The sequence below is a fragment of the Anomaloglossus baeobatrachus genome, chromosome 5 (genome assembly GCF_048569485.1).
Source record: "Anomaloglossus baeobatrachus isolate aAnoBae1 chromosome 5, aAnoBae1.hap1, whole genome shotgun sequence".
NCBI classification, from domain to species: domain Eukaryota; kingdom Metazoa; phylum Chordata; class Amphibia; order Anura; family Aromobatidae; genus Anomaloglossus; species Anomaloglossus baeobatrachus.
This window is the reverse complement of record NC_134357.1, coordinates 250,571,537-250,599,295: the sequence shown is the minus strand read 5'-3', so window position 1 is coordinate 250,599,295 and position 27,759 is coordinate 250,571,537. Positions and strand designations below refer to the sequence as shown.

General features: G+C 43.0%; 1 protein-coding gene across 2 annotated transcripts in view; it reads right to left on the bottom strand.

Moving 5' to 3' along the window:
• Positions 1–27,759, bottom strand: part of STX3 (syntaxin 3) — a 101,448-nt gene that overhangs the window by 14,251 nt on the left and 59,438 nt on the right. For both annotated transcript variants that reach the window (XM_075349345.1, XM_075349344.1), the window contains exons 2-8: positions 20,421–20,498; positions 20,185–20,284; positions 17,637–17,711; positions 17,387–17,454; positions 16,734–16,842; positions 12,860–12,933; positions 187–324 (exon numbers count right to left, since the gene is read on the bottom strand). In XM_075349345.1, the coding sequence (XP_075205460.1) occupies positions 187–324; positions 12,860–12,933; positions 16,734–16,842; positions 17,387–17,454; positions 17,637–17,711; positions 20,185–20,284; positions 20,421–20,498 (642 nt within the window). The remainder of the gene's footprint in view (positions 1–186; positions 325–12,859; positions 12,934–16,733; positions 16,843–17,386; positions 17,455–17,636; positions 17,712–20,184; positions 20,285–20,420; positions 20,499–27,759) is intronic.

Sequence of the window (27,759 nt, the reverse complement as noted above, 5' to 3'; positions counted from 1 at the left end):
CATTAAAGACAGAAAACAGGACACAACTGAGACATCCAACGACATGTGACTTTAAGGACCCTTAAGAAAATGTATTTTTCCTTCCATCTAAACCACCAAAAAATTCCTATAACTTTACCCCCATATGTCATCTACATTCTCATGGTCTTCGTCCTTGAACAACAACACATGAACCCATATGGTTACCTGGTTCTCAACCAACATTGCAATGTCCAGGAACATATCGTGAAGTTCTTTCAAGCTGCTCTCCAATCGTACAATATCACGATGTCGGGACTCAATCTCACTTAATGCCTGACGGGATATCTGTGAGTCATTAATAATCTGCAAAATAATAGATATAACCTTTATATTAATATCTGCCGATAAAAGTGATTGCAACCATGATCAGCTTACCAAATATTCATTTTATTAATTTCTTCATTCTGGAATTCCAAATAGAGAGCAATTCAAATATTTTTTGGTAATGTATATATTTAAGAAATTAAATTACTTTTTTTGTTTGAAACAGTGATTTGTTTTATCACTTGAACTATTTCTTGCACTACTCCTGTATTACTGTATATAGTGAAATTAGGACTCTCCTATGCAGCCAAATTCTTTGGTATTATAAACTTCATTTATTTTGCTTGCAATGAAAAAACACAAAAGAGATTGAAACAAAAATCAAATCATTGATCATTTCACACAAAACTCCAAAAATGGGCCAGACAAAAGTATTGGCACCCTTAGCCTAATACTTGGTTGCACAACCTTTAGCCAAAATAACTGCGAACAACCGCTTCCGGTAATAATAATAATAATAATAATAATAATAATAATCTTTATTTCTATAGCGCCAACATATTCCGCAGCGCTTTACAATTCAGGAGGATCATATACAAACAAGTAACAGTTATAGAAATACAATAACCATCAATGAGTTTCTTACAATGCTCTGCTGGAATTTTAGACCATTCTTCTTTGGTAACCTGCTCCAGGTCCCTAAGATTTGAAGGGTGCCTTCTCCAAACTGCCATTTTGAGATCTCTCCACAGGTGTTCTATGGGATTCAGGTTTGGACTCATTGTTGGCCACTTTAGTAGTCTCCAGTGCTTTCTCTCAAACCATTTTCTAGTGCTTTTTGAAGTGTGTTTTGGGTCATTGTCCTGCTGGAAGACCCATGACCTCTGAGGAAGACCCAGCTCTCTCACACTGGGCCCTACATTATGCTGCAAAATTTGTTGGTATTCTCCAGACTTCATAATGCACACGGTCAAGCAGTCCAATGCCAGAGGAAGCAAAGCAGCCCCAAAACATCACAGAACCTCCTCCATGTTTGACTATAGGGACCGTGTTCTTTTCTTTGAATGCCTCTTATTTTTCCCTGTAAACTCTATGTTGATGGCTTTTCCCAAAAAGCTCTACTTTTGTCTCATCTGACCAGAGAACATTCTTCCAAAACGTTTTAGGCTCTCTCAGGTAAGTTTTGGCAAACTCCAGCCTGGCTTTTTTATGTCTCGGGGTAAGAAGTGGGGTCTTCCTGGGTATCCTACCATGCAGTCCCTTTTCATTAAGACGCCGACGGATAGTACGGGTTGACACTGTTGTACCCTCGGACTGCAGGGCAGCTTGAACTTGTTTGGATGTTAGTCGAGGTTCTTTATCCACCATCCGCACAATCTTGCGTTGAAATCTCTCATCAATTTTTCTTTTCCTTCCACATCTAGGGAGGTTAGCCACAGTGCCATGGGCTTTAAACTTCTTGATGACACTGCGCACCATAGACACAGCAACTTTCAGGTCTTTGGAGATGGACTTAAAGCCTTGAGATTGCTCATGCTTCCTCACAATTTGGATTCTCAAGTCCTCAGACAGTTCTTTGGTCTTCTTTCTTTTCTCCATGCTCAATGTGGTACACACAAGGACACAGGACAGAGGTTGAGTCAACTTTAATCCATGTCAACTGGCTGCAAGTGTGATTTAGTTATTGCCAACACCTGTTAGGTGCCACAGGTAAGTTACAGGTGCTGTTATTTACACAAATTAGAGAAGCATCACATGATTTTTCAAACAGTGCCAATACTTTTGTCCACCCCCTTTTTTATGTTTGGTGTGGAATTATATCCAATTTGGCTTTATGACAATTTTTTTTTTTTTTTCATTGAAGACAAATTAAAAGATAATAATACAAAAGAATTTGTGATTGCAATCATTTTCAAGAACAAACTGAGTATCACCTGACAGAATTGCAGGGGTGCCAATACTTTTGGCTAGCACTGTATATGAAGAAAGGTACTTTGGTTTATTAGTGCGCTAATGAACCGGCTGCCAGTGGTTTATATAAAATAAACTTTTATTGCTGGGCTCCTGTTAACATATTATTTCATATAAACCACTGGCAGCCGGTTCATTAGCGCTCTAATAAACCGAAGTACCTTTCTTCGTATATGCCCACTCCCTAAAGGGAAACTCGGTAGTAGCTGCTAAACTGAAAAGGACCTGCAGCCAAGTTTAATCAGAGAATCCAGCTGGATAACGGATGATCGCACAGGAGCTCTGAGATCCATGGTGCCGGTGGACACAAGGAGTTAGGCTGCTTTCACACTACGTCTTTTTAACATGCGTCCTGAACGTTTTTTTAACGCAGAAACGGATCCAGTGCAAATGCGTTTTCATTTCAATGCATTTGCAATGGACTCGCGTTAACATGCGTTCACCTGCGTTTGCGTGCGTTATAGTGAGGATCCAGCGACTTGCAGTTTTTTAACATCTTTCAAAAACGCTACTTGTACCGTTTTTGAGCTGCGTCCAACTTCTGCAAATTGCTGGATCCTGACTAAACAGCACGCAAACGCATGTGAACGCTGGCATGCTGATAGGCAGGATCCTGCTTGCTCTACTGAGCATGCACAGACACCAGCCCCGTGATCAGTCTATCTCTCTCCTACCTCTCCATCTCTCTCCTCCCTCTCTCTCTGTCTCTCCCCCTCCCTCTCCCCCACCTGAGAGCTGCGGACACTCGTAACCAAGGTAAACATCGGGTAACCAATTCTCTTAGTTACCCGATGTTTACGTTGGTTACGTGTGCAGGGAGCCCGGCTCCTAGCAGCTGCAGACGCTCGTAACCAAAGTAAATATCGGGTATCCAAGCAAGTATACCCGATGTTTACCTTGGTTACGAGCCTCGCAGCTGTCAGATGCCGGCTCCCAGTCTGGCACGTTTAGTTCCCCTCACTTCCGATCACATGACTCCAATGCCCGCCCCTAAACATCCAGTGACAGGATCCTGCAAAGTAACACATGCGTTTGCATGCGTTTTTTGCTGTAAAAGCAGGATCCGCTTTTGCAGCAAAAAAACGTTGAGGACGCATGTTAAAAAGACGTAGTGTGAAAGCAGCCTTAGGAGCGATACCAAACCTGGATTCAGCAACCACGCTAGCGGTAATAAAAGCAGAGGAGAATTCCCTTTTGGAAAACTCATACACGTACCACTGGGGTTGTGCGGGGGGCGCACAACCTCTACAGGTGAGCAGTTCTTTATATAAATTTTAACAATTCATCCATGGGTGCTCCTCATATGCGCTTTCTTTTTTTCTTTATCCTGCTACGTACTTTGTAATGGTCATGTCTGACTATGCAGGGACATTGTCTGATCATACTATATCTCCTGGGCCGGGGAGATAGAAAAAGAGAAAAAAAAAAAAAGTATCCTCTCATCCCTATTCATTATCACCAAATTGTTCCTGGATCATTGGAAGAAATTGGTCTTGGGAGGACGATTAGATCCCATTCTATATTCATGGCAGTGTCCTTAGGCAAAATTGTGGGTAAGCACACTACCTTGGATGAAAAGCCCCCACACATGAATGGTCTCAGGACACATAAGTAGTCTCACCTTTTTGTCCGTCATTCTTACAGATGTCCCAAACAGTCAGATAGGGGCTTCATCAGAGAAAATAAGTTTGCAGTGAGGACAGAGGAATGGGGCAAAGTTATTTTCACTGAAGAAGACCCCTTCTAACTGTTTAATGACATCTGGAAGAATTTTCCAGAGAAGAAAATGTGAGTTATCATGAGTCCTGTATGATGTGTGGGTTTGCTCTTCATATAAATGGAGTGGGCTCAGTCATAATTTTGCTTTAGAAAACGGATAACTACCACAAATAAAGAATGTGATCTAAACTTCCTCAAAGATCAACTTCTCCCAATGATCCAGAAGGAATTTGATGATGAACAATGCTTTTTCCAGCATGAGGGAGACCAAGTCACAAGGCAAAAGTGATAACTAAGTGGCTTATTGAACAAAGCATTGAAATTTCAGGTTCATGGCAAAAGAAATTCAAAGATTTTAATCCCATTGAGAACTTGTGGTCATTCGTCAAAAAGCATTGTGATAAACTCCAAGCAGTGATTAGGCAAGAAAGGGTTGTTATTAGAGTTGATTGATCACTACCATGCTTGGATGCTTGGTACTTGTAACAAGCATTTGGACTCTCTGAAGATTCCCCAGAAAAATCCTGGAATTCCCCATTGACTTTTAACATACCATGTACACGTATCGAGCCCACCCAAGCATGGTAGTGAACGCGCATCACTAGTTGTCATCAGTCAGGCTTTGACCCAGAAGCTGATATCCAGGTGCCTGGGGGAAAGACAAAAGTCTTTAACCATGTCGCAACAGAGAACGTACCGGTACATCTTGAATTATGAAGGGGTGATCGCCGGTGGCAGTTCCTGCACATGTCTGCTAATTTCAACAGCAGACATGTGTGGCTAACAGATGCTGGTGGATCTGCAACTTAAATGGCCATGGAGGGGAAATCGCCTTTCCCCGCCGCCATCGGAGACCCCGTGATGCTATCACGAAGAGCCGATAGTTACCATGGTAGCGATAGGTCATGTGATGACTCTGGTTGCTATCATGATGTAGTTCCTATTACAAACTCGTAGTGACCTGAGGCATCACACCAATACATCAGTTTTACCATACAGAGAACACTGTGGATAAAGTACCTCAAGAACCATCAAGCAATCACACTTGTTTTGCAATTTTTCCACACTTGGAATTTTTTTTTGCCATTTTCCAGTACACTACATGGTAAAACTCATGGTTTCAATTAAAAGTACAACTTGTTCCGCAAAAAACAAGACCTCATATGGCAAAATTGACGGAGAAATAAAAAGGTACAAAAGGTACAGCTCTCTGAAGGGGAGGAAAAAACAAAAATGGAAAAATTGCCCAGGGGTGAAGGGGTTAAAAGTATGTGACAACATTGTAAATACTCACTCAGGTCTTTACATAAGCTTAATGTATTTGTCAATGAAAGTATAAAAAAAATTTATTAAAGGTTTGTATTTTACTTCAGTAACCATAGAAATATCTGACTAAAATATCTAGAAACACTGATACAAGTAAAATATATCTTTGTACCGTGTTAGCCAGTAGGGATAAAAAAATGTGTTTAAACGAACTGAGAGTCCTCAGTGGTTGATACCTTTTAATGGCTAACTGAAAAGATGGTAATAATAGCAGCTTTCCAGACTACTCAGGTCTCTTCATCAGGCATGGTATAACACAAAATCTGAAGAGTCACATATTTATACATAAACAGGACATAGAAAAGTGCAGTAAAAAAAAACCAAAAAAAAAAACAAACAAGTTATATAAAACAGAACTCTCTCTATGGCAGGGGGCAAACTGTTGTGGCCATAAATTTTGCTGCAACTTAATGTGCTTTCTAGAGGACTTTCATTTTGTCCTACTAAAGCTCTAGACAAAACTGAACTCTGCAGTGACATGGAAGATTAGTTCAGGAGACTACGTCTGAGGGAATATTTTAGCGATGCAGACGTTTCAGAATCCACCCAGACTGAAGGAAGACGGATCTTGACAACCAGGAAAAGATCAGATTGGACACCTCCACCAGGACGCAACCCTCATCTGGATAACTATATAGACACTTTCAGACATTTGGTAAAATCCACTTTCCTAGACACACACAGGAGGCAACCATCCAACATCAGTGCCCAGGAGAGAAGGGCCATAAAATCTTTTAAAACCAACAAAGAAATCATCATTAAACCTGCAGACAAGTGGGGTGCAATAGTCAAGATGAACAAATCAGACTACATGAAGGAAGCACACAGACAACTGATGGACACACGCTACTATAAGAAATTGGAGTCTGACCCTACACAGGACTATTACAAGGAACTTAACAAGTTGGCCTCTTGTCTGCCTGACATATCCATAAGAACTGATGAACTGATACCGGTGAGTCCAAGAATAGGCACATTCTACATGCTTCCCAAAATTCATAAAGCTGGAATCCCAGGAAGACCCATCATTTCATGTGTGGGCACCCTCACTGAACAAGTCTCTGGATGGGTAGAGGGTATCCTTAAACCCTTGGTAAGGGATACAACCAGCTACATCCAGGACACTACTGACCTATTGAAAAAACTATCAGCAATAGGTCCTCTTCCAGAGGGAACCATCCTTGCTACCATGGATGTGGAATCCTTGTACTCGAATATTCCACACCAGGATGGATTGAATGCTTGCAAAATTTTCCTAGAAAATACAGGAACTGATGCCAATTCTGTGGTGAAGCTTACAAAATTCATCTTCACCCATAATTACTTTGCATTTGACAATGACATATCTACAGGAGACTGGGACTGCAATGGGAAGCAAAATGGCACCACAATATGCAAATCTTTTCATGGCCAAGCTTGAGAGTGACTTTTTATCCTCTTGTCCTATCAGGCCTCTGGCATACTACCGTTACATTGACGATATTTTAATCATCTGGACAGAGTCTGAGGAGCAGCTGAAGATCTTCCATGAACACTTTAATCAGTTTCATCCCACCATCAACCTAACACTCAACTACTCCTGCACGGAAATCAACTTCTTGGACACCATCATCAAACTACGGAACAATGAAATAGAGACATCCCTCTACAAGAAGCCAATTGACCGTCCAACATACCTGAAATGGGACAGTTTTCATCCAAAACACATAAAAAACTCTATTGTATACAGCCAGGCTATCAGGTACAATCGGATATGTTCCAACAGTACAGATAGAGACAATCACCTTGAAGGCCTCAGAAAGACCTTTCTTAATCAAGGCTACCACCCAAGAACAATTGAAAACCAGATTACAAGAGCCACCAGAATATCAAGAAACCATCTCCTACATTATAAAACTAAAGAAGAAAACAACCGGGTCCCTCTTGTAGTCACCTACAATCCACATCTGGAGGTGTTTAGAGGAGCTGCACGGAAACTACAACCATTACTGCAAAAAGATGCCCGGTTAAAATCTATTTTTCCAGACCCCCCACTTCTGTGTTTTAGACAGCCCCCAAATCTAAGAAGCATCATTGTCAGAAGCTCCCTGTCCTCTCCAACACCAACAGGAACATTTCCCTGCAACCAGAAAAAATGTAAGACCTGTCCATTTATACTGACAACGGACAAGATAAAGATCCCCAGATCACATCAGGACTACAAGATCCCAGGTACCTTCAGCTGCACCACAACCAATGGGGTGTACTTAATTATATGTACCAAATGTCCAACTGGGGGTCTGTATGTAGGGGAGACAGGACAACAGCTCAGGACAAGGATGAATTCTCACTGCCACACAATCAGAGAAAAAAGGATGGATCTACCTGTGGCCAAACATTTTTGTAACTCAGACCACAGCATCATGGACATGAAATTGCTGGTATTGAAAGGAAATTTCAAGTCCCAGAGAGATAGGAGACTTTGGGAGTACAAACTTATGATGACCTTTGACACATTCAGAGTAGGAAGGAATGTGTCTCATGGATTCATGTCTTTTTACATCAGTTAAAAGATGCTCTCCCAAACCCAACTGGACAAAATAACCAATCACAGCAGCCTGACAAAAACCAGAATCAGGAAGATGGTAGACGAGGGCCAGGAGAGGTATGTCAATGACTGGAGGACCGACATCAACACCTCACAGAAACTGACCACGTACCAGAGACTACAGAGAGACTACAGACTGGCCCCATATCTGGAAAAACTCCCGGACCCCAGAGACCGCAGGACCCTGAGCCGATATAGACTCAGTGCCCACAGTCTAGCCATCAAATCCGGCCGTCACAAGCAGAGCTACAAGCCCAGGGAGGACAGACTGTGCCAACACTGACCTGGAGGCCCTGGAGGATGAAACCCACTTCCTGCTACACTGCACCAAGTACTCAGCAGTGAGGGACACTCACTTCAGGAGACTCTCCCATCTCTTCCCGGATTTCAGCTCCATGAAGGAGGAAGAGAAAACATATATCCTGCTGGGGGAAGAAGAGAGCGCAGTGGAGATAGCAGCGCAGTATGTGAGCGAATGTCATAGACTTCGAGAAAGAGAACCATGATAAGCCATGGACTTCCATAGTCCCCCATCCCAGATGTGGCCCCCCAATACCCACCCTGGATATGCCCTATCCACCTTTACCACAGTCCCCACCGTGGATATGCCCCATCATAAGCCATGGACTTCCATAGCCCCATCCTAGAAGAGCCCCCACAGTCCCCACCCTGGATGTGCCCCATCCATCCTTCCTACAATCCCCACAGCCCCAGCCCCTAATGTACATTTGCTTTGGCAAAACTAATTTGTATTTGGTCCTGCCAATAAAGCTTATTTGATTTGATTTGATTTGATGTGCTCCTCTGACCATCCGAGCGTGTCACAGCCCGGACCAGACCCTTATCAAAGGACAATAAAACTTTTACACTGAACTGCAGCAAAATTTATGGCCACAACAGTTTGCCCCCTGCCATAGTGATAGTTCTGTTTTATATAACTTGTTTTTTTTTTTTACTGCACTTTTCTATGTCCTGTTGTGTATAAATATGTGACTCTTCAGATTTTGTGTTATACCATGCCTGATGAAGAGACCTGAGTAGTCTCGAAAGCTTGCAATTTTTACCATCTTTTCAGTTAGCCATTAAAAGGTATCAACCACTGAGGACTCTCAGTTCTTTTAAACAATTTTTTTTAAAAACACTGAAGCAGCAAAGTTTGCAAAAACAAAAACAGTCTCTAAACTTTTGGCCATGGCTGTACTGTGGGTATCAAGAAGGGGTTAAGGAGGATGATTTGAAGATGGTCGCCTAATCATGACTGCCACTACATGAGGTTTTCTTAAACTAAAAAAAGGTTAGTGAACTAACTGGTCATACTGGTTATTCTTTTGTCACGTAGTATATATTCCAAGCAGTAGAAACTGATGTGGTCAATGTGTTTCTACGAAACCGGCACCTCATCTGCTATGTGCATAGTAAGCCAACGAAACCATCCTGTGGTATTTATGTGCTTTTCATCCTGTGAGGGAATGCATTTAAAATGCCTTATGTATTCACTGCGCTTTAATGTATACTGCAATAGATGGGTCCATGGACTAGAGGAGGTCAGAGGTCACACGCAAGTGGGCCAGAGCGCACAAGCTCCACTCTGGTTAGGGCTGAAGTCTACAAAATGGACCATGTCTGGTTTCATAATAGAAATGGAAAGGAAAAGTATTTTAAGCATTTTCTTTTTAAGAGAACCAACAGCAAAAACCTTCTAATGAAAACCTCAGTGTGTACATACTCTGTGAGGTCCCGAGACTGGAGTTGAGCTTGTTATAGAAGCGAAGACTACTTCCATAGATGCCCTTAGGCCTGCTCTAGGCTTGTGTAGGATAAACACCTCTATACAGGAGTGGCCCTGAAAGTAATGAATAGTTATGGGACAGTCCCTGACCACTATTTTGACCTCTTGGCATTTTCAGAGAGATATGTCTTTAAAGTGGCCTGCCATTAAATGGCCGCAGTGGGGGTAGCAGCCCTACGGCTACATTCCTATAATGAGTAGTTGATGAGTTTTTGATTTTCTGAGCATTCTGCACCAATTATCTAAACTAGGTTACTTGTGGGGGGTTTTCTTGTCTTTTTTTAATGATTTTACATGCATTTTTATTGTGTTTATGACAATGTTTTTTTGTCTCTTGTTGGTATATCATGCTTTAAATAAGAGGTCCTTTGTTTTTGTTACTTCCTGGTATTTGCCTTTGTCAAAACTTTATTGATATAGTCATGTGCGGATTACATGCATTTTTAGTCCATTTCCACAGCGGATACACCCTAAAAGCACTTATGCGTTTTATGCCTGGGGATTTTCTTGGGAACATTTGCACATAAAACGCATTGACATGTTGTGTATTTCAAACACGCTGTATTAAAAAAAAAAAAATACACATTGGGCGTGAGATTTCCATAAATCCCATCCACTGCACTGGAGCTGTAAGAAGCTGCATTTTTTGAGCAGCAAATATATGCATTGTCAAAAGCTCATCAAATACTCATGGGGGACTTAACTTAGGATAAAGATGCAAACCAGATTCTCCATTTAAAGATGTGTTTTATTTAGGCCTGTTATCCCCACTAGATGGCACTAGAGTTCTAGTCCTTTTCTGCTCTGAATTAGATATTTGCATATTTACATTTCCAGAGGAGTATTGCATGGCCTATAAGTCTCCTTACACCATTTTGGCACTCTCCACAAGCAGAACCGTTCCAGCCTGGACCTTCAGTATCAGACGCCTCTCAATAAGGCTACATTCACACAACCGCTCCATTTTTGCGGTCCGCAAAAAACTGTCCTGTTTTACCACGGATGAACAGAACAGACGGAATGGTCATCTGAATCAGCCCTAACACAATTTCAGACCTCATGCTTTGCACTGATGAGGAGCAAATGCCCTAAAACACTTGACTGCTAATGGAATGTTTGGTTTGGCTTTTTATCCTAAATCATGTGGCAAGGTGCATTAATGGGTCCATAGTGACTTTTAGGATTGCTGTTTACAATAGATGACACTAGCGCTCTAGTTTGAAAAGAATAATTACACTACTAAGGGGTACTTTACACGTTGCGATATCGCTAGCATCGGCTAGCGATGTCCAGCGCGATAGCACCCGCCCCCGTCACACATGCGATATCTAGTGATTGCTGCCGTACGAACATTATCGCTATGGCAGCTTCACACGCACATACCTGGTCGGCGACGTCGCGGTGACCGCCGAGCAATCCCTCCTTCAACGCGGAGGTGCGTTTGGCATCACCGCGACGTCACCATGACGTCATTAAGCGGCCGGCCAATAGCAGCGGAGGGGCGGAGATGAGTGAGACATAACATCCCGCCCACCTTCTTCCTTCCGCATTGCCGGTGGACGCAGGTAAGGAGATGTTTGTCGTTCCTGCGGCTTCACACACAGCGATGTACGACGCCGCTGGAGCGACAAACAACATCATACCTGCAGCTGGAATGACATTATGAAAATGAACAACGTGACACAGATCAGCAATTTTTGACTGTTTTGCGCTCGTTCATCGTCGCTCCTAGGATTTACACATTGCGATGTCGCTACCGGCGCCGAATGTGCGTCACAACAACCATGACCCCGACGATATTTAGGTAGCGATGTCGCAACGTGTAAAGTACCCCTAAGTGTGTGACTGACAAACATGCCCTCACAGAGAATGTAACTGCTACGTCAAATGTACCAAATGAAAGCTATTGACCCAATACAAGATGACTTCCCATCTATCTTTAATACAGCTCATATGCCAACAATCTAAAGCTGGCCATAAACTTTAAGTAACCTGACCTTAAGCTGGTGTCACACACAGCGACAACGACAACGACGTCGCTGCTACGTCACCATTTTCTGTGACGTTGCAGCGACGTCCCGTCGCTGTCGCTGTGTGTGACATCCAGCAACGACCTGGCCCCTGCTGTGAGGTCGCCGGTCGTTGCTGAATGTCCAGCTTCATTTTTTGGTCGTCACTCTCCCGCTGTGACACACACATCGCTGTGTGTGACAGCGAGAGAGCGACGAAATGAAGCGAGCAGGCAGCAGAAGCCGGCGTCTGGCAGCTGCGGTAAGCTGTAACCAGCGTAAACATCGGGTAACCAAGGGAAGACCTTTCCCTGGTTACCCGATATTTACCTTCGTTACCAGCCTCCGCTCTTGCTGCCAGGGCCGGCTCCTGCTCTGTGCACATGTGGCTGCAGTACACATCGGGTAATTAACCCGATGTATACTGTAGCAAGGAGAGCAAGGAGCCAGCGCTAAGCAGTGCGCTCGGCTCCCTGCTCTCTGCACTGTGACATGTAGCTGCAGCACACATCGGGTTAATTAACCCGATGTGTACTGTACCTAGGAGAGCAAGGAGCCAGCGCTAAGCGCGGCTCCCTGCTCTCTGCACATGTAGCGACGTTATGATCGCTGCTTCTGCTGTGTTTGACAGCTAAGCAGCGATCATAACAGCGACTTACAAGGTCGCTGTTACGTCACCGAAAATGGTGACGTAACAGCGACGTCGTTGTCGCTGTCGCTTAGTGTGAACCCAGCTTTAGATTCATGCTGCCCAAACCACGGACAGTTGAATTGACTTTTGGCTGCGTTATTGCATCCAGGTGTGTTTTACTCTGAAAGGTGTTCTAGAGTAACCCTACTTTAAAAAAAATTGACCAGGGACTGTGTGTCTCGACTAACTAGCCCGAGGCAGGTCACTGACCAGTATTTCCTAACCCCCAACCTTTTGACTCTCCGGTCTCTCCCTAGATACATGTTAACATCTAAATACCACTTTTCTTGAGTTCTAGAACATTTCTCCAGATTGTTACCAGTTTAAAAAAAAAAAAAAAAAAAAAAAGTGTACAGTATATTTTTACACGTGTCATGCTTTCTGTATAGGAAAAAGTAACACCTGGACAAGAGATGCCAAACCACAATATATTCCTCCCCTTTGGATAATCCTCTCTCAGCTCTTTAATTCTAGATTCTCACCCCAGATGTAAAAATATTTGGATTTCCACTCTCAAGCATTTCCTCCAGTTCATCATCTGTTGTATTTTTGCCAGCTGTAAAACAAAACATAATTATAACATATTCATATACAGTATATGTTCAATTACCTCCATCCATCATAGGGTGCATTATACTACTGTATAGCGCATATATATATATATATATATATATATATATATATATATATATATATATATATATATATATATATATATATATATATATATATATATATATATATATACACACATATATATATACATACACACATATATATATACATACACACATACATACATATATACACATACATACATATATACACACACATATTTATATATATATATATATATATATATATATATATATATATATATATATATATATATAATATATATATTATATATATATATATACACACACACACACACATATATATATATCTATATTATATTATATGTATTAGAGAGAGAGAGAGAGAATGTAGCATATCTATCTATCTATCTATAATGCACCCTCTCTTGCTCTCAAGTAATTTTGTGAAAAGTTTCCCTCCACTCTGTAAAGACACATCTGCAGGTTTTTCTCACTATCTGACATTAAATCAGAATATACCTTTCCTGTTTTAGGTTAATTAGGAACCAAAGTTATTTATATTTGCCAAATGCCAGAATAATGAGAGAGAGAATGTTTTAAGGCATTTTTATTACTTTCAAAGTTAAAAGTTAACATCCGTTTCAATAGTATTTGGTACCATTGCCCTTAAACTGTATGACTTGTGTTAAATGTTTGGATATCCTTCCACAAGCGTCTCATAATAGTTGGTAAGCATTTGGGCCCATTCCTAATGACAGAATTGGTGTAGCTGAGCCATGTTTGTAGGTCACCTTGCTCGCAACGGCCTTTTCAACTTTACCCAAAGGCTATGTGCGCACCGTACGTTTTTCGCGGCGTTTTTGCGCGTTTCTCGGGTGCGTTTTTGGCCTCAAAACTGCATGACTTTGCTTCCCCAGCAAAGTCTATGAGTTTTCATTTTTGCTCTCCGCACACAACTTTTTTTTTAAGCTGCGTTTTTGAGCTTGAAAAAAAAAATGGACATGTCAATTCTTTCCTGCGTTTTTCTGCGTTTCCCCCCATGCAATGCATTGGAATAACGCAGCAAAACGCAGAGATCAAAAACGCAGCAAAACGCAGCCAAAAACGCACCAAATCGCGGTAAAAACACATGCGATTTTTTTACGCGTTTTTCGACGTGGGTGTGTTTTTTAGCAGCCAAAAACGCAGCGTCAAAAAAACGCAGTGTGTGAACTTAGCCATAAATTTTCAATAGGATTGAGATCAGGGTTTGGTGATAACCATTCCAAAACATTGACTTTGTTGTCCTTAAGACACTTTGTAACCAGTTTGGCAGTATTCTACAGGTCATTGTCCCTTTGGAAGACTTATTTCCACCCAACCTTTAAGTTCCTGGCTGATATCTTGAGATGTTGCTTCAGTATTGCCACAATCTTCTTTTCTCATGATGCCATCTATTTTGTGAAGTGCACCAGTCCTTATTGCAGCAAAACAACCCCACAACATGATACTGCCACCCCCTTTTTCACACTTGGGATGGTGTTCTTAGGCTTCAAAGCGTCTTGTTTTTTCCTCCAAACATAATGGTCATTATGGCCAAACTGTTCAATTTTAGTTTCGTTAGACCACAGGACGTTTCTCCAAAAACTAACGTCTTTGTTCCTGTGTGCATTTGCAAACATAAATATGGCTTTTTTTAATGTTTATTTTGGAGTAATGGCTTCTTCCTGGCAGAGTGGCCTTTCAGCCCATGTTGATATAGCATTCGTTTCACTGTGGATAATGACACAATATAACCAGCTTCCACCAGCATCTTTAAAAGGTATTTTGCTTTTGTTCTTAGGTTGATATGTACATCTCTGACCAATGCACATTCATCTCTGGTACACAAAACCGGTCTCCTTCCTGAGCAGTATGATGGCTTGACATTCCCATCTTATTTCCCTTGTTAAAAAAGGGAAATGGGCCGAACAAACTTGTTGGCAACCTCAACTTAATATTTGGTTGCACACTCTAACTGCAATCAAGTGCTTCCGATAGCCATCAACAAAGTTTCTTACACCTCTCAACTGAAATTTTGGACAACTCTCCATGTCTCATATTTGAAGGGTGCCTTTTACCAAAAGCAATTTTAAGATCTCTCCACAGTGTTCAGTGTTCAATGAGATTTAGATCCGAACTCATTGCTCTCCACTTCCAAACTCTTCAGAACTTTGTTTTCATCCATTTCTGGGTGCTTCTTGAAGTATGTTTGGGGTCACTGTCCTGCTGGATGACCCATAATCTAGGACACAAACCCAGCTTTCTGACACTGGGCATTACATTGCGATCTTTTGGTATTCTTCAGATTTCATGATGGCTTGCACACAGTGAAGGCACACAGTGCAAAAGGCAGCAAAGGAACTCCAAAACATCTTTGAGCCCCCACAATATTTGACTGTAGGTACTGTGCTCTTTTCCTTGTAGGCATCAATCTGTTTTTGGTAAACAGTAGAATGACATGCTTTACCAAAAAGCTCTATCTTGGTTTCATCTGTCTACAACACCCTTTCCCAGAAGGATTTTGACTTACACAAGTACATTTTGGCAAACTTAAGTCCAGCTTTTTTATGTCTCTGTTCAGCAGTGGGGTCCTCCTGGGTCTCCTGCCGTAGAGTTTCATTTAATTCAAATGTCGACTGCTAGTTCACACTGACACTGATGTACCCTGAACCTGCAAGATAACTTCAATTTTTTTGGAACTTGATTGGGGCTTCTTATCAACCATCTAAACTATCCTGCATTGCAACCATACAATTTTTCTCTACCTTTCACATCCATGAAGATTAGTTAGCGCTATAGGTTGTAATCTTCTTGATTATGTTGCGCATAGTGTACAAACGAACATCAAGATCTTATGAGATGATCTTGTAACCTTGAGGTTGTTGATATTTTTCTTCTCTTTTTGTTTTTCATACTTAGTGTGGCATACACAGACACACAACGCAATAATTAAGACAACTTCTCTTTTTATCTAGTTTCAGGTGTGATTTTCATACTGCCCACACCTGTTACTTGCTACATGTGAGTTTCAACGTGCATCATACACTTGAAATAAAGTTGTTTACACAATTTTGGAAAGCTGCCAACAATTTTATCTGACCCATTTTGGAGTTTCGTGTGAAATTATGTCCAGTTTCCTTTTTTTCTCTGTTTTGTTTGTGATATTCCAATACACACGAAGGAAATAAACATGTATGACAGAATGGCTAATTGTAAAAATTTTCTGGGTAAAATGCTTCATTTTCTGGAACAATTTCAAGGGTGCCAACACTTTTGGACATGACTGTATACTGTTCATATATTATATACACACACTGATAAAACTGCACATTTTAGAATGGCCTTTTATTGTGGCCAGCCTAAGGTACACCTGTGCAATAATCATGCTGTCTAATCAACATCTTGATATGCCACACCTGTGAAGTAGATGGATTATCTCAGCAAAGGAGAAGAGCTGACTAACACCGATTTCAACACATTTGTAACAGTATTTGAGAGAAAAAGGCCTTGTGAACACAGAAGATGCCTTAGATCTTTGAGTTCAGCTCATGAAAAATAAGATTTAAAAAAGTGTTGAGTTTATATTTTTGTTTATATTTTATTTTTGTATATATTTATCTATCTAGATATGTTTGTATGTATATATTTAAATTAGCTTTATATTCAGTATATTGGATACAAATAAATCTGAAAAAGATTTTTGCAGAAAAAGTAGCCATGATATACGACAACTCACTGATTTCCAGCTGTCTTTGGATCCGTCCTTTGCTTCGCTCCCTGAAATCAACCTGAGCTTCATTGTACTTTGTCATAACATCCACAAATTTCCGGGCGAGAACAGAATGCTGTAGAGAAACAGGCAATCAGACCTAGAAAACTGGCTGATATGTTATGCCCAGAGGCCTGGCCCACTAGAGTAACAGAGGATCAGGGGTGTAACTATAGTGGGTTCCGGGGTTGTAGCCAAATCCAGGCCCGGAAGCCTAGATGGTCTCAAAAGGTCACCTTGGCACATATGATCAGACCAATTATATTAAAAACCCGTAGCAGTTGGGGGCCTGCTGGAGATTTTGCATGTTATGCCACCGCAGAGGATCCTTCAATAAATCTGGACACTTGCACAGGCTAATGCAAAAAGGTAACTGTGACCCCCAGAAGGTTAACAGTTGCCCCCCCTAAAAACTAGTTAAAATTATATAGTAAGTGTGAGATTTATTGATGCAATAAATTGATGGGGGTTACATGGATAACTCTGCCTTTGTCTGATCAATACCTATTTTAATTTATACCGCAATAACCTGATTGTACTTCAAGACATTACAGCAGTAGGCATTTAGGTAAATTATACTGAATACACCACATTGCAGAATCCTTCTTTATACGCCATACCTGTGATTTCCGTATTCGAAGGTCAGCAGAGGACTGTATAGAGTCCTGCTCTATGGACTGTTCCATTGCTAGAAAGGGAAGATAAAAGCTTAGATTAGACTAAAATTCGAAAGAAGAGAATAATATATCCATTTACCACCAAACAGTCTACCCAACATGTTACTGAGAGGCCACTACAGGCTGGTGACTACAATGTCTTATAAATGACAGGACACAGGCTGTAGTGGTAATTGTATAGCCGAACACTCACACTTTAAACGTGACCTCACGCTGTTTGCAGCTTTCTTGATCTCTACTGTCAAGTTCTCCAATTCATCCTTCGTTTCTTTAAGAGGAAGAAAATATATCAAGTTATTATCAAGTTGGTGATTTTAGGATCATGTGAAAAAATGTATTTTGGGGGGTGGGGGGGGGGGGGATAGAGACGAGAAGAACAAACCAACCATTTGAGGTCATTTGTAGAAGGGCAGTATGGCCCTCCAGGTCAAGTTTGAGGGTATATGGAAAGCGACATCTTTTGTTTCCAAAATTCACTGCCTAAATTGGAGCTCACTATATGCAAAAGACCAATGATTTTATGGAAAAGAAGCTTCTAAACTATTGATACACAGAATTAACATTCCAATGCGCATGATGATAACCTAAATGTCTCCAGAAAAGGTTTCAGAAGATCCAATGCTTTGTTGTAAGCTATTATAAAATATATCGACACATGCAACCAACTCAAAAGTGAATGTTTATGGAGTGTCAGAAGTAATTGCCTGCTTTACACGAGTCGACCGATCGTGCGATTTCACGATCGATCATACCCGCCCCCGTCGTTTGTGCGTCACGGGCAAATCGCTGCCCGTGTCACACAAAGTTGTGAAACCCCCGCCACACGCACTTACCTGCTGAGTGACCTCGCTGTGGGCGGCGAACATCCTCTTCCTGAAGGGGGAGGGACGTTTGGCATCACAGCGGCGTCACACAGCCGCCAGCCAATAGAAGCGGAGGGGCGGAGATGAGCGGGACGTAAACATTCCGCCCACCTCCTTCCTTCCACATAGCCGGCGGGAGCCGCGGGATGCAGGTAAGCTGTGCTCATCATTCCCGGGGTGTCACACGGAGCGATGTGTGCTACCCCGGGTACGATGAACAACCAGCACCATTTTAATTAAAACAATTTTTTGAAACTGAGCGACGAGTACACGACTCACGATTTGTGAGCGATACTGCGTCGCTCTGAGGTGTCACACGAGACGACGTCGTGAACGATGCCGGATGTAGGTCACGAAAACCGTGACCCCGATGATGCATCGCATGATAGCTCGTCTCGTGTAAAGCACCCTTAAGAGTTGTTTTTACTGCATAATTAGGTAATCTAGTATTGGCCAACTGGTAAACAAAAACTAGTGCTGTAGTAACATACAGATCATGACAATTGTTAGCTTTTATTTCCTGCATTTGGGTTACTAATCATTATTACAACATTCATGGCCACCATTAAAACGAGAACCTGTCAGGCGATTCATGCTGCCCAAATTCTGGGCAGCATGAATCAGATCCTGATTGCACAATTGCAGCCAGGTGTACTTTATACGAAACGTTTCGGAGTTTCAGTGAAATTATACTTTAAAAATTCTGCTGGGAACCATAGCCAGAGACGAAATTTGTCCAGCACCGCCACTACCCGGCTCTTCCCAGCACTCCTAAGAACACAAGAAAGTGAGGAACCTTGTAATCACCCACTATAGTGCTGTAGAAAAGTCTAGTCGCTCTCTATAGTTCCCAACCAGATTTTTAAAGTATACTTTATTTCAAACACTGGAGCATTTCAGAGAATATTATGCTTGTCTGCAATCGTGCAAGCGGCGTCTAATTCATGCCGCCTCTTGTATGAGCAGCGTGAATCATCAGACAGGTTCTCTTTAACAGTGGATGAACCTTGTTTTAGTCCATCAAGTATTGAGTATTCTTGTAGAACCTACATTATTGTAGAAAAGGAGTAGGACCTAAGTTTTTACTGCTCTATCATAGTTCTTGCTTTCTACAGGGACACCTTTCTTGAGTACACCAAACTGGATACTCATCACCAATGAAGACTACTCCTATCCAACACCCAACCCAGGTAGATAATAGCTGTTATTCTCACATCTAGATATCCAAAATGGACCTTCAGATTTCTGATTCAGAGTTACAGTTTGACATGCTATATGAGTCTGCACACAGAAAATCACCAATGGGGCTTATCTGGATGTAGCTGCCTGATGAGGTTTGCACAAGTACATGTTAAAAATTGTTGCATCACTTTTGTTTCTCCAACAAAGTGTTTTTGTGGAATAATCCATTTGAACTATAGTTCAAATTCCTATTGAAGACAATAGGACATGGTTCTCAAACAGAATATAGCTAAAAATTTGAACTGGAAATCCTTGTAAAATAATGCCATATGAACGTACCCTGAAGGCTCATTTCCATAGGCACATGACTTAAGTGTAACATGTGCTTCCACTTAGTTGGATCTACCATTGGCGGAATTTGAAGACAACTCTCCAGCCTCATAGTTTCCTTATTGTCAGCATCATGTTCCCCATTTACAAGGGGATGTGTTGCCAACTATGATGGTTTTTCTGTCCTTATAACAGATGGAATCAAACAAGCAGACACATTCACACGGCGCAGTGATCGAAGACGACATTCATTCTTAAGTCTTCAGCAGCTAGTAAAGTGGCATAGGTCAAGTTTTCAACCAAGTAATGAGCAAGAGTCACCTAATCTGCTGAATCTACAGTTCTATATATAAAGGCATTACACACTCTGTTCAGGTAGTGGAGCGGATAGGATCACACTATGCAGTCTCTTCGTCTCATTAACACTCTCAGAGATCTTCTCAATGTTCTGCCGGGTCTCCTCAATCTAAAAATGGTGAATTTAGAGAGCAAGGGAGATTTAGTGTGGAAAAATTGTAACAAAAAAAAATATTTTAAAGTCCGATAGACCATTATATGCAAGGACATACTGTATATGCACATGCACAGAGAGAATGTCTCACCTGAGCAAAGAAATCATCCATAAAGGCCGCATTGTCAATGGAGATGTCAACTTCATCTGTGTCATCTGTATCTTGAGTCTACAATGCAAAAAACTGCAGTATTACAGACACGTCCAGTACTTTACAAATAACGACAAGTGTAAAATGAGAAGAGCTTAGTGTGCCATAGGAATTGTGTGCATGTCACATGGACAGAGCTAGACAGATTTGTGATGATAAATAGAGAGTGATAGATAGTCAATAGATAGCCGATAGATACATAGAGAAATAGAGAGCCTAATAGAGAAACAGAGACATAGTTGATAGAGAGATAGTCGATACATACATAGAGAAAGAGGGATAGTCGATAGATAGTTGATAGAGATATGAACTAGATATTGGATTTAGTCACATCAGCCAATTTTGGTGGAAGGGGCAGGATTATGTCACGTATAGTATCACCTCTAGTGGTTAACCACAATTTGGTCATAACTTGTGCTCCACAATTTGTATATAAAGTAACCTGAGTCCTGTGATGTTTTCAGCTCAGTCACTGGCAGTCGTTCCATGACTCATGGCAGGTGTCTCGTGATCAGGGTAAGTCTCCTCGTCATCCTGACGGGTTCTGACAGTCAGATGTGTAGTGTTACTCCAACTAGTAGCCAGTTCCTGACTGTTCCTAGTCTTGCAGGTTGCATTTCATTAGAAGCCTTTGCTTTAGGCCAGATGGTCAGTGGATAATCCCCCTAATACCTATAACACGTTATTAAGGTTTTTACTGTTTGGCGGGGGAGGGGAGAGCATCAGAGCTTTAAACAAAGACAGGGAGCCTACATGATATAAAGAGACAAAGCTAATAATTGAACTCAAGCTACAAATCTATGACTACACTCTACAGGACCACAAAATGCACAGTACCCAGCAAAGATAGGTTGACAAATAGCGGTAAGGATGACCATTCAGATGCATTTAACGTCTATCCTACAAGCAATGGAATGTATGGCAAACAAATACCCTTCAATCCAAGAATATGATGACCCACTCCCAGAGGACAGCGCCACTTTATCCGGGCCAACTCAACTCTGTTTACATTATAGATATAGTTGATCCATGTTATAGGTACAAGTTCCAGAAACACAGAACTTCTTTCTGAATGAAGATCATCAAATATTTGTAGATTTTATGAAAATTGTAATTCTTCTGTTGAAAAAACCTGACATTTTGCAAAGTTCAATTTCCATGCTACATTAACTTCATTATATGAGGTTTGGCTGGATCCAGCAGAGGAACATTGAGTGGATCATGGCTGTGCTATCCAAGTAATATGCTCCATGAAATACCTACTTGACAGGCTCCTAGTAAATTATGTTTTCTTCTTGGAGGTACAAGTTAAGATCACCAATTAACTTGTCATTTTCAGTCCTAGAAGGATCAAATCGGGTAATTATACTTTATGTGGAGCACCATCGTCAATCATGACCAATATTGTTTGCAACGGATTGCAAATGGTTCATTGTAAGAGACACATACAAATGCTATGCACGGTTCATAAGTAAGAACCCAAAAAACTCAAGGCATGCATAATAATTCTATAAGAAGCTCATTTTCCAGAGACTACTCATAGCATCACTATCATAAAAAAACGTTCATGATGGGACCTTGGTCATGCATATTTATAGTACCTCTCTAGGTATTCAAAGTACAGACAGATGGACATTGTAACACACAGAAAGAGGCACCTGGGAGCCAGAGCCGGCAAAACTGAGGGCGTGGTGAGCTCCTCAAGCGACAAGTGTATGTACATCACTGACATCAGAGATGTTGGAACATCAAATCGATTTGCAGGACCCAGCCCATTGGCTAACTTCATAGTGTTTGAAAACTGCATTCAAGTCCTAAGAGCCACCTCCATCACCTGTGGCTCTTCTTTTATTATTGCATTGTGACACATATGTAATGTTGCGCCAGACCAGCTAATTACAAAAAAAAAAAAAAAAAATCACGGATGCCATTAGGACCAGACTGGCTATCTGGCAATTCTGGCAAATGCCAGAAGAGCTGGTCTGGTCACAGCCTGCCTGGTCTGCTATGCTGTCAACAGTCCCCAGGATGCTGATACTGTTAACAATTGTGATGAAGCATGGAGTCCCAGACTCAGTCACTTACCCTGGCAGGTTGCAGGACTCCCTTCTGTGAGACTGGCTAGAATAGGAGACAGACGCTGCAAAGGACGAGAAGTATTAGAGTATAAGGATTTTAATTTTTGGGACCAGTGGGGAATCAATGCTATATAGGGCACTTTGGGCTAGACCAGCATATTATGAAAGCCTCCTTTGTGTGGGCCATCATATTATACAGTGCACTGTGGAGTGGACCATCATATTACAGAGGGTACTGTGAGGTGACCCATAATATTACAAAGGGCATTGTGGGATGGACCGTCATATTACATAGGGCATTATGGGAGGGGATTATCATATTATATAGGGCACTGTAGGTGGAAAATCATACTATATATAAAGCTCTGTGAGGTGGACCATCATATTATATAAGGAGCTGCAAAGTTGACCATGATACTATATAGGGGACTGTGAGGTGGACCATCATATTACGTAAGAGGATCTGGATCTGAATGGACTATCATACTATATAGGGGCTGTGAGGTGGATCACTATGCTGTGAGGTAAATCACAATATATAGAGCACTGTGAGGTGTACCATAATATTATTAGGGCACTGTAGGCTGTGAGGTGAACCACCATAATATTTACGTGGCTGTGAGGTGGACCATCATACCATATATAAGGGGCTGTGATAATTGTAATATAACAAAGGGCACTGTTGGAGGACCATCATATTGTGTAAGGTGGTTATGAAGGACTTTTTACTGTGTGGGGTGACTGTTTACATTCTACTGTGTGGAGGTCTATGGGGCACATTATACTATGTTAAGGGCTGAGGTGACCATCATACTGTATGGGGTGGTTTTGGAAAACATCATACTGTATGGGGGCTGTGGTGTCATCATACTGCATGGGGATTTGTTGGCCATCGTGCTTTATATAAGAGTTTGTGGTTCACGACATACTGTGTGGGGGTCTGTGGTGGGTGCTGTGGGGCATCAAACTTTGTGTAGGGTTTGTGGGTCAATCATACTGGGTGGGGTCATCATACCATATGGGGGCATAATACTCTATAAGGGTCATGAAAGGGGTATCAGTCAGTGAAACCACTTAGAGGTTTTATTGGGGGCAAAATAACTAAGTGCTGCAATACATATCCTGCTCCGTTTTTTAAAAAGTTGGGAGATATACCCTCCCTTAACTGTAATGTGAAAAGACTTTTTCTATTAGGCGCCTGTTATTTCTATGCATGTGTGACGCCCTGGGCAAGCCAGGGGTCACAGGTCAACACACCACCACACCCTACATCCCAGTTAGGAACACCAAAGCTACTAAAATCCTTGTTGCCTTCCTCCAGGGGCTGATGTTCACACCAGGGGGTGGGCCAGGCAGTTGGCTCCGCCCACCGAGGAGTGCACAGCCCTGGAGGCGGGAGGAACCAGGCAGTCAGCTCAGGTAAGAGCTTGAGAACAGTGAGGGAAGTGAAAGTAGAAGGAAGTGGTAGAGGAGCTAAGTGAAAGTGAAGTAGTAGTGGAGCAAGGAAGGAAAAGAGTAAAAGTGAGCTTAGAAAGCCTTGAAGTTGGTCCGGCTAAGTGCAGGACAGTGTCAGCAAGGTCAGCAACAGCGGTGATCGTCTGGAGGGGGACTGCTCGGAGGTTGCTGGAAGGACCGCGGACGGGTAGTGGCCCGGCGGTCTGGAGCAGTATACGAAGGACAGTCAGCACCAGGGTAGGGGCCTCTCGGACCCCGACAAGGCTAGGAGTCGCCATAATTTGCCGAAACAGTCAGTGAAGGGGACGTCGATCCCCCAACAACCAAGTCCCGACTGAAGGCAAAAGTCCAACCATTAAGGAGGAACACTGCCACCGCCAGGGCACCAGTTCCTCGGGGCCAGCGTCTGCGGGCAAAGCAGGGCTCCTCCGGCCCATATCCAAGCCGGGGAGCGGGTTACCGATGGGAACCCATCGCTACCAACACAAACACTAGGTGCAGGTCAGAGGGACATCACCGTTACCTGCTGGGAGAGCAAGTGCAGCCGTCCGTGGGAACCGTCTTTCCAGCCGTGTGGTTTACCGTAAAACTGTGTCAACGTCTCAGGCTGAGTGAGTACCACAGTGCCGCAAGGCACAGCGCTGCCCCCGCGTCCCTGCGCCCACCAGGCCCTGCACCTTCCACACCATCACTGGGCCCCGGGATCACCAACCCCTACCCACGGAGGGGCAACACAACACCTGGCTGCTCCGCATCACCACTCCCAGGATCCCCATATTGAGCAGCGGTGGTGCTACAAATCACCACAACCGTGGGTGGCGTCACGGACAATAGACCATCCCCACACCCAACAACCCCCTTTCACTCACGGGCGAGGAGCGCCGCTAGAGTCCCCGGCCCACCGCTCGAGCCACCGAGCAGCAGCAGGCCGCAGCAGCCGCGGCAGCCAGACCCGAGCAGCAGTGGGAGAGCGCGGCGTCCCCTCCTCCGCCCGCGACACATGCCCCTGCTCAGGAGCCTTATTACAAGAGCCACTGAGGGTCATTATTATAAGGAGGCACAATGAGGGATTGTTATTATAGGGGAAGCAAGAAGGCATTATTATGAGACAGCACAGGAGGCGAGGTTATTATTATAAGTAGGTTTGGAGTCATTATTATTATATTATATTATATATATATATATATATATATATTTTATTATATTATTATTATTATTATTATTATTATTATTATTATAATAAGGGAGCAAGGGGGGTTATTATGAAAAGGAGGCACAGGGGAATTATTATAAGGGAGCACAAGTTGTGGTTTGTGTAGAGGTGGTGGAATGTTAGGAGAGTCCTAGAAAAGCAGTAAAGATTAGAGTTGAGCGCGGTTCGACGTTCTCCAGTTCGCGGCTCGAGTGATTTTGGGGGCTGTTCTAGATAGAACTAGAACTCGAGCTTTTTGCTAAAGCTCGATAGTTCTAGATACGTTCGAGAACGGTTCTAGCAGCAAAAAGACCAGCTAATTACTAGCTGGCTTTCCGCTGTAATAGTGTAAGTCACTCTGTGACTCACACTATTATGAAATTTCAGTGTATAGTGTGCGGGAACAGCGCATTCAGATCACTGCTGTATGGATAATGGCGATCGCCATTTTTTTTTTTTTCCTTGTCTTCCTTCCCTAAGCGCGCGCGTGTAGTGGGGCGGGCCAGCATGTCAGCCAATCCCAGACACACACACACACAGCTAAATGGATTTTTAGCCAGAGAAGCAACGGCATGTGTGATAGGATGTCCATGTCACATGTCCCTGCATTATAAAAACGGACATTTTCCTCCAGCACGCCATTATCTGCCTTCTGCGTCCTTGGTGTCAGTCAGCGCTGGCGCAGCGCCTAGCTCCGATACTGCTGTGTACGCTCTATACACAGCGCTGTACAGCATAGGGATAGCACTTTCTATCAGTCCTTTTAAGGGCTAATACCGGCAGGGTCAGAGCCATAGGTGACAGGTCCGTGAAAACAGAGTTTAACAGCTACACAAGATGACAGCGTCTGTGTAGCTAAGGTCAGGGATTTCCTCGCTGCATTTCCCCATTAGGAGGGATAGAAAGGCAGGCTTCCTTTCCTCTACCCAGAGACCCACAACCCTGCCACTGTACCCTCCTGCCCTTTGCATTGTTACTTAGCCATTATACTAGCAAACACTGAGTGAACTTAGTGGCATCCTAAACATGGCTGTTGGACTTCTGTATTGTCCCACTAGTGCAAAGATATTTGCAGCACGTCTGCCTGCATTGCACACTCAAACTCATTGTTACTAAGCCATTATACTAGCAAACACTGAGTGAACTTAGTGGCATCCTAAACGTGGCTGTTGTATTTCATTATTGTCCCACTGGTGCCAAGCTATTTCTAGCACCTGTGCAGGACACCCTCCTGCTCTGGTTTTAATAAGCTATAATGATAGCAAAAAATACTGCCATTTAGTGGCATCATAGAACTGGCTGTTGTATTTCATTAGTGCCCCACTGGTGCCAAGCTATTTCTAGCACCTCTACATGACACCCTCATGCACATTTTGCTACGCTAATGTTATAGCAAACTCAGGGAATTCATTGCTGCATTTGATAATTCGGAGGGATAGAAAGTGAGGCTTCCTTTAGCTTTTCCTTCTGTTCATAGACAGCATCTACAAGTCCACACCCGAAAAGCAATTTCTCCTCCACGTCTAAGTGTGGAGAGGCAGCTAGTGCACATGCGTGTGCCGATTTACCCCAGCTGCAGCCTAACTACAGTGTTTCGCCTAGTGAGTATGCTCAGCCTGACTGTGCCATTCCTGAGGCTAAGTCTTCATTTCGGGATACAGCGCATGCTCCCACACTTAGTGCGAAAAGCCTCTTTACACAGGTACTTGCATTCCGTGCCGGGTCTTAGTCCTGTTTTGTGCCGAGACACCATGCTAAAGCTGATAGTCTTTTTTCAGAGACTCTGTTTCATGCAACTGACCATGCTCAGGCACTTACTGCATCAGAGACTAGGTCCGGTAATGAACTCTTTGGCCCTGCCCCTGATGTGGGGGGGCCCATTTAGACCACAGGGCATCAGGTGTCCTGACGATGTGGCCAGGCCACTCCCAAATGGCTTGCAGAGGCCCGCCCCTATGACTTGTCACCTCATTATTGATGGTCAGACGATGACTGGTGAGGCGTTTGTGTCGTGGCAGCCATGAGGTCATTATTGAAGTTGCGGTTCCAAATAGGACGCTAGTTATGCCACTCATGACGTGTCACTCTGCTTTTGTCTCCAGGAGGTGCATTGTGGTCCACCCTGGTTTCGGGCAGACCCAGGTTATAAAACGGGCTGGAGCCAACAAGGAGGTGCGCAGTCTTCTATTATGCTCCGAAAGAGCACACCTCCATGTGTTGAACCCATTGCGGCTTTAGGCCAGAGGTAGGCAGGGATAGGGCGTCGATGCAGGCCGCCACCACAGTTGGTAACGCAGAACGGTTAAGACCAGCTCCTGTCCTACAAGTCCTGCTTGTGCAGCCCAGTGGCATTAACAGGCCTGTTGCTGCTGATGCGCCTGCTGTCCACAGGTGTGGCCCCCAATGCACACGGTCAGCGTACTCAATGGCCCCTGTGATGTTAACAGGGAGTTTCTGGGCTGGGTGGGCGTGTGGACCCTGTGACGCTAACAGGGCTCCCAGTCTCAAGATCCGAGTGGCGTCTAACTCGGTTCAGGCAACTATTAGTTTCATA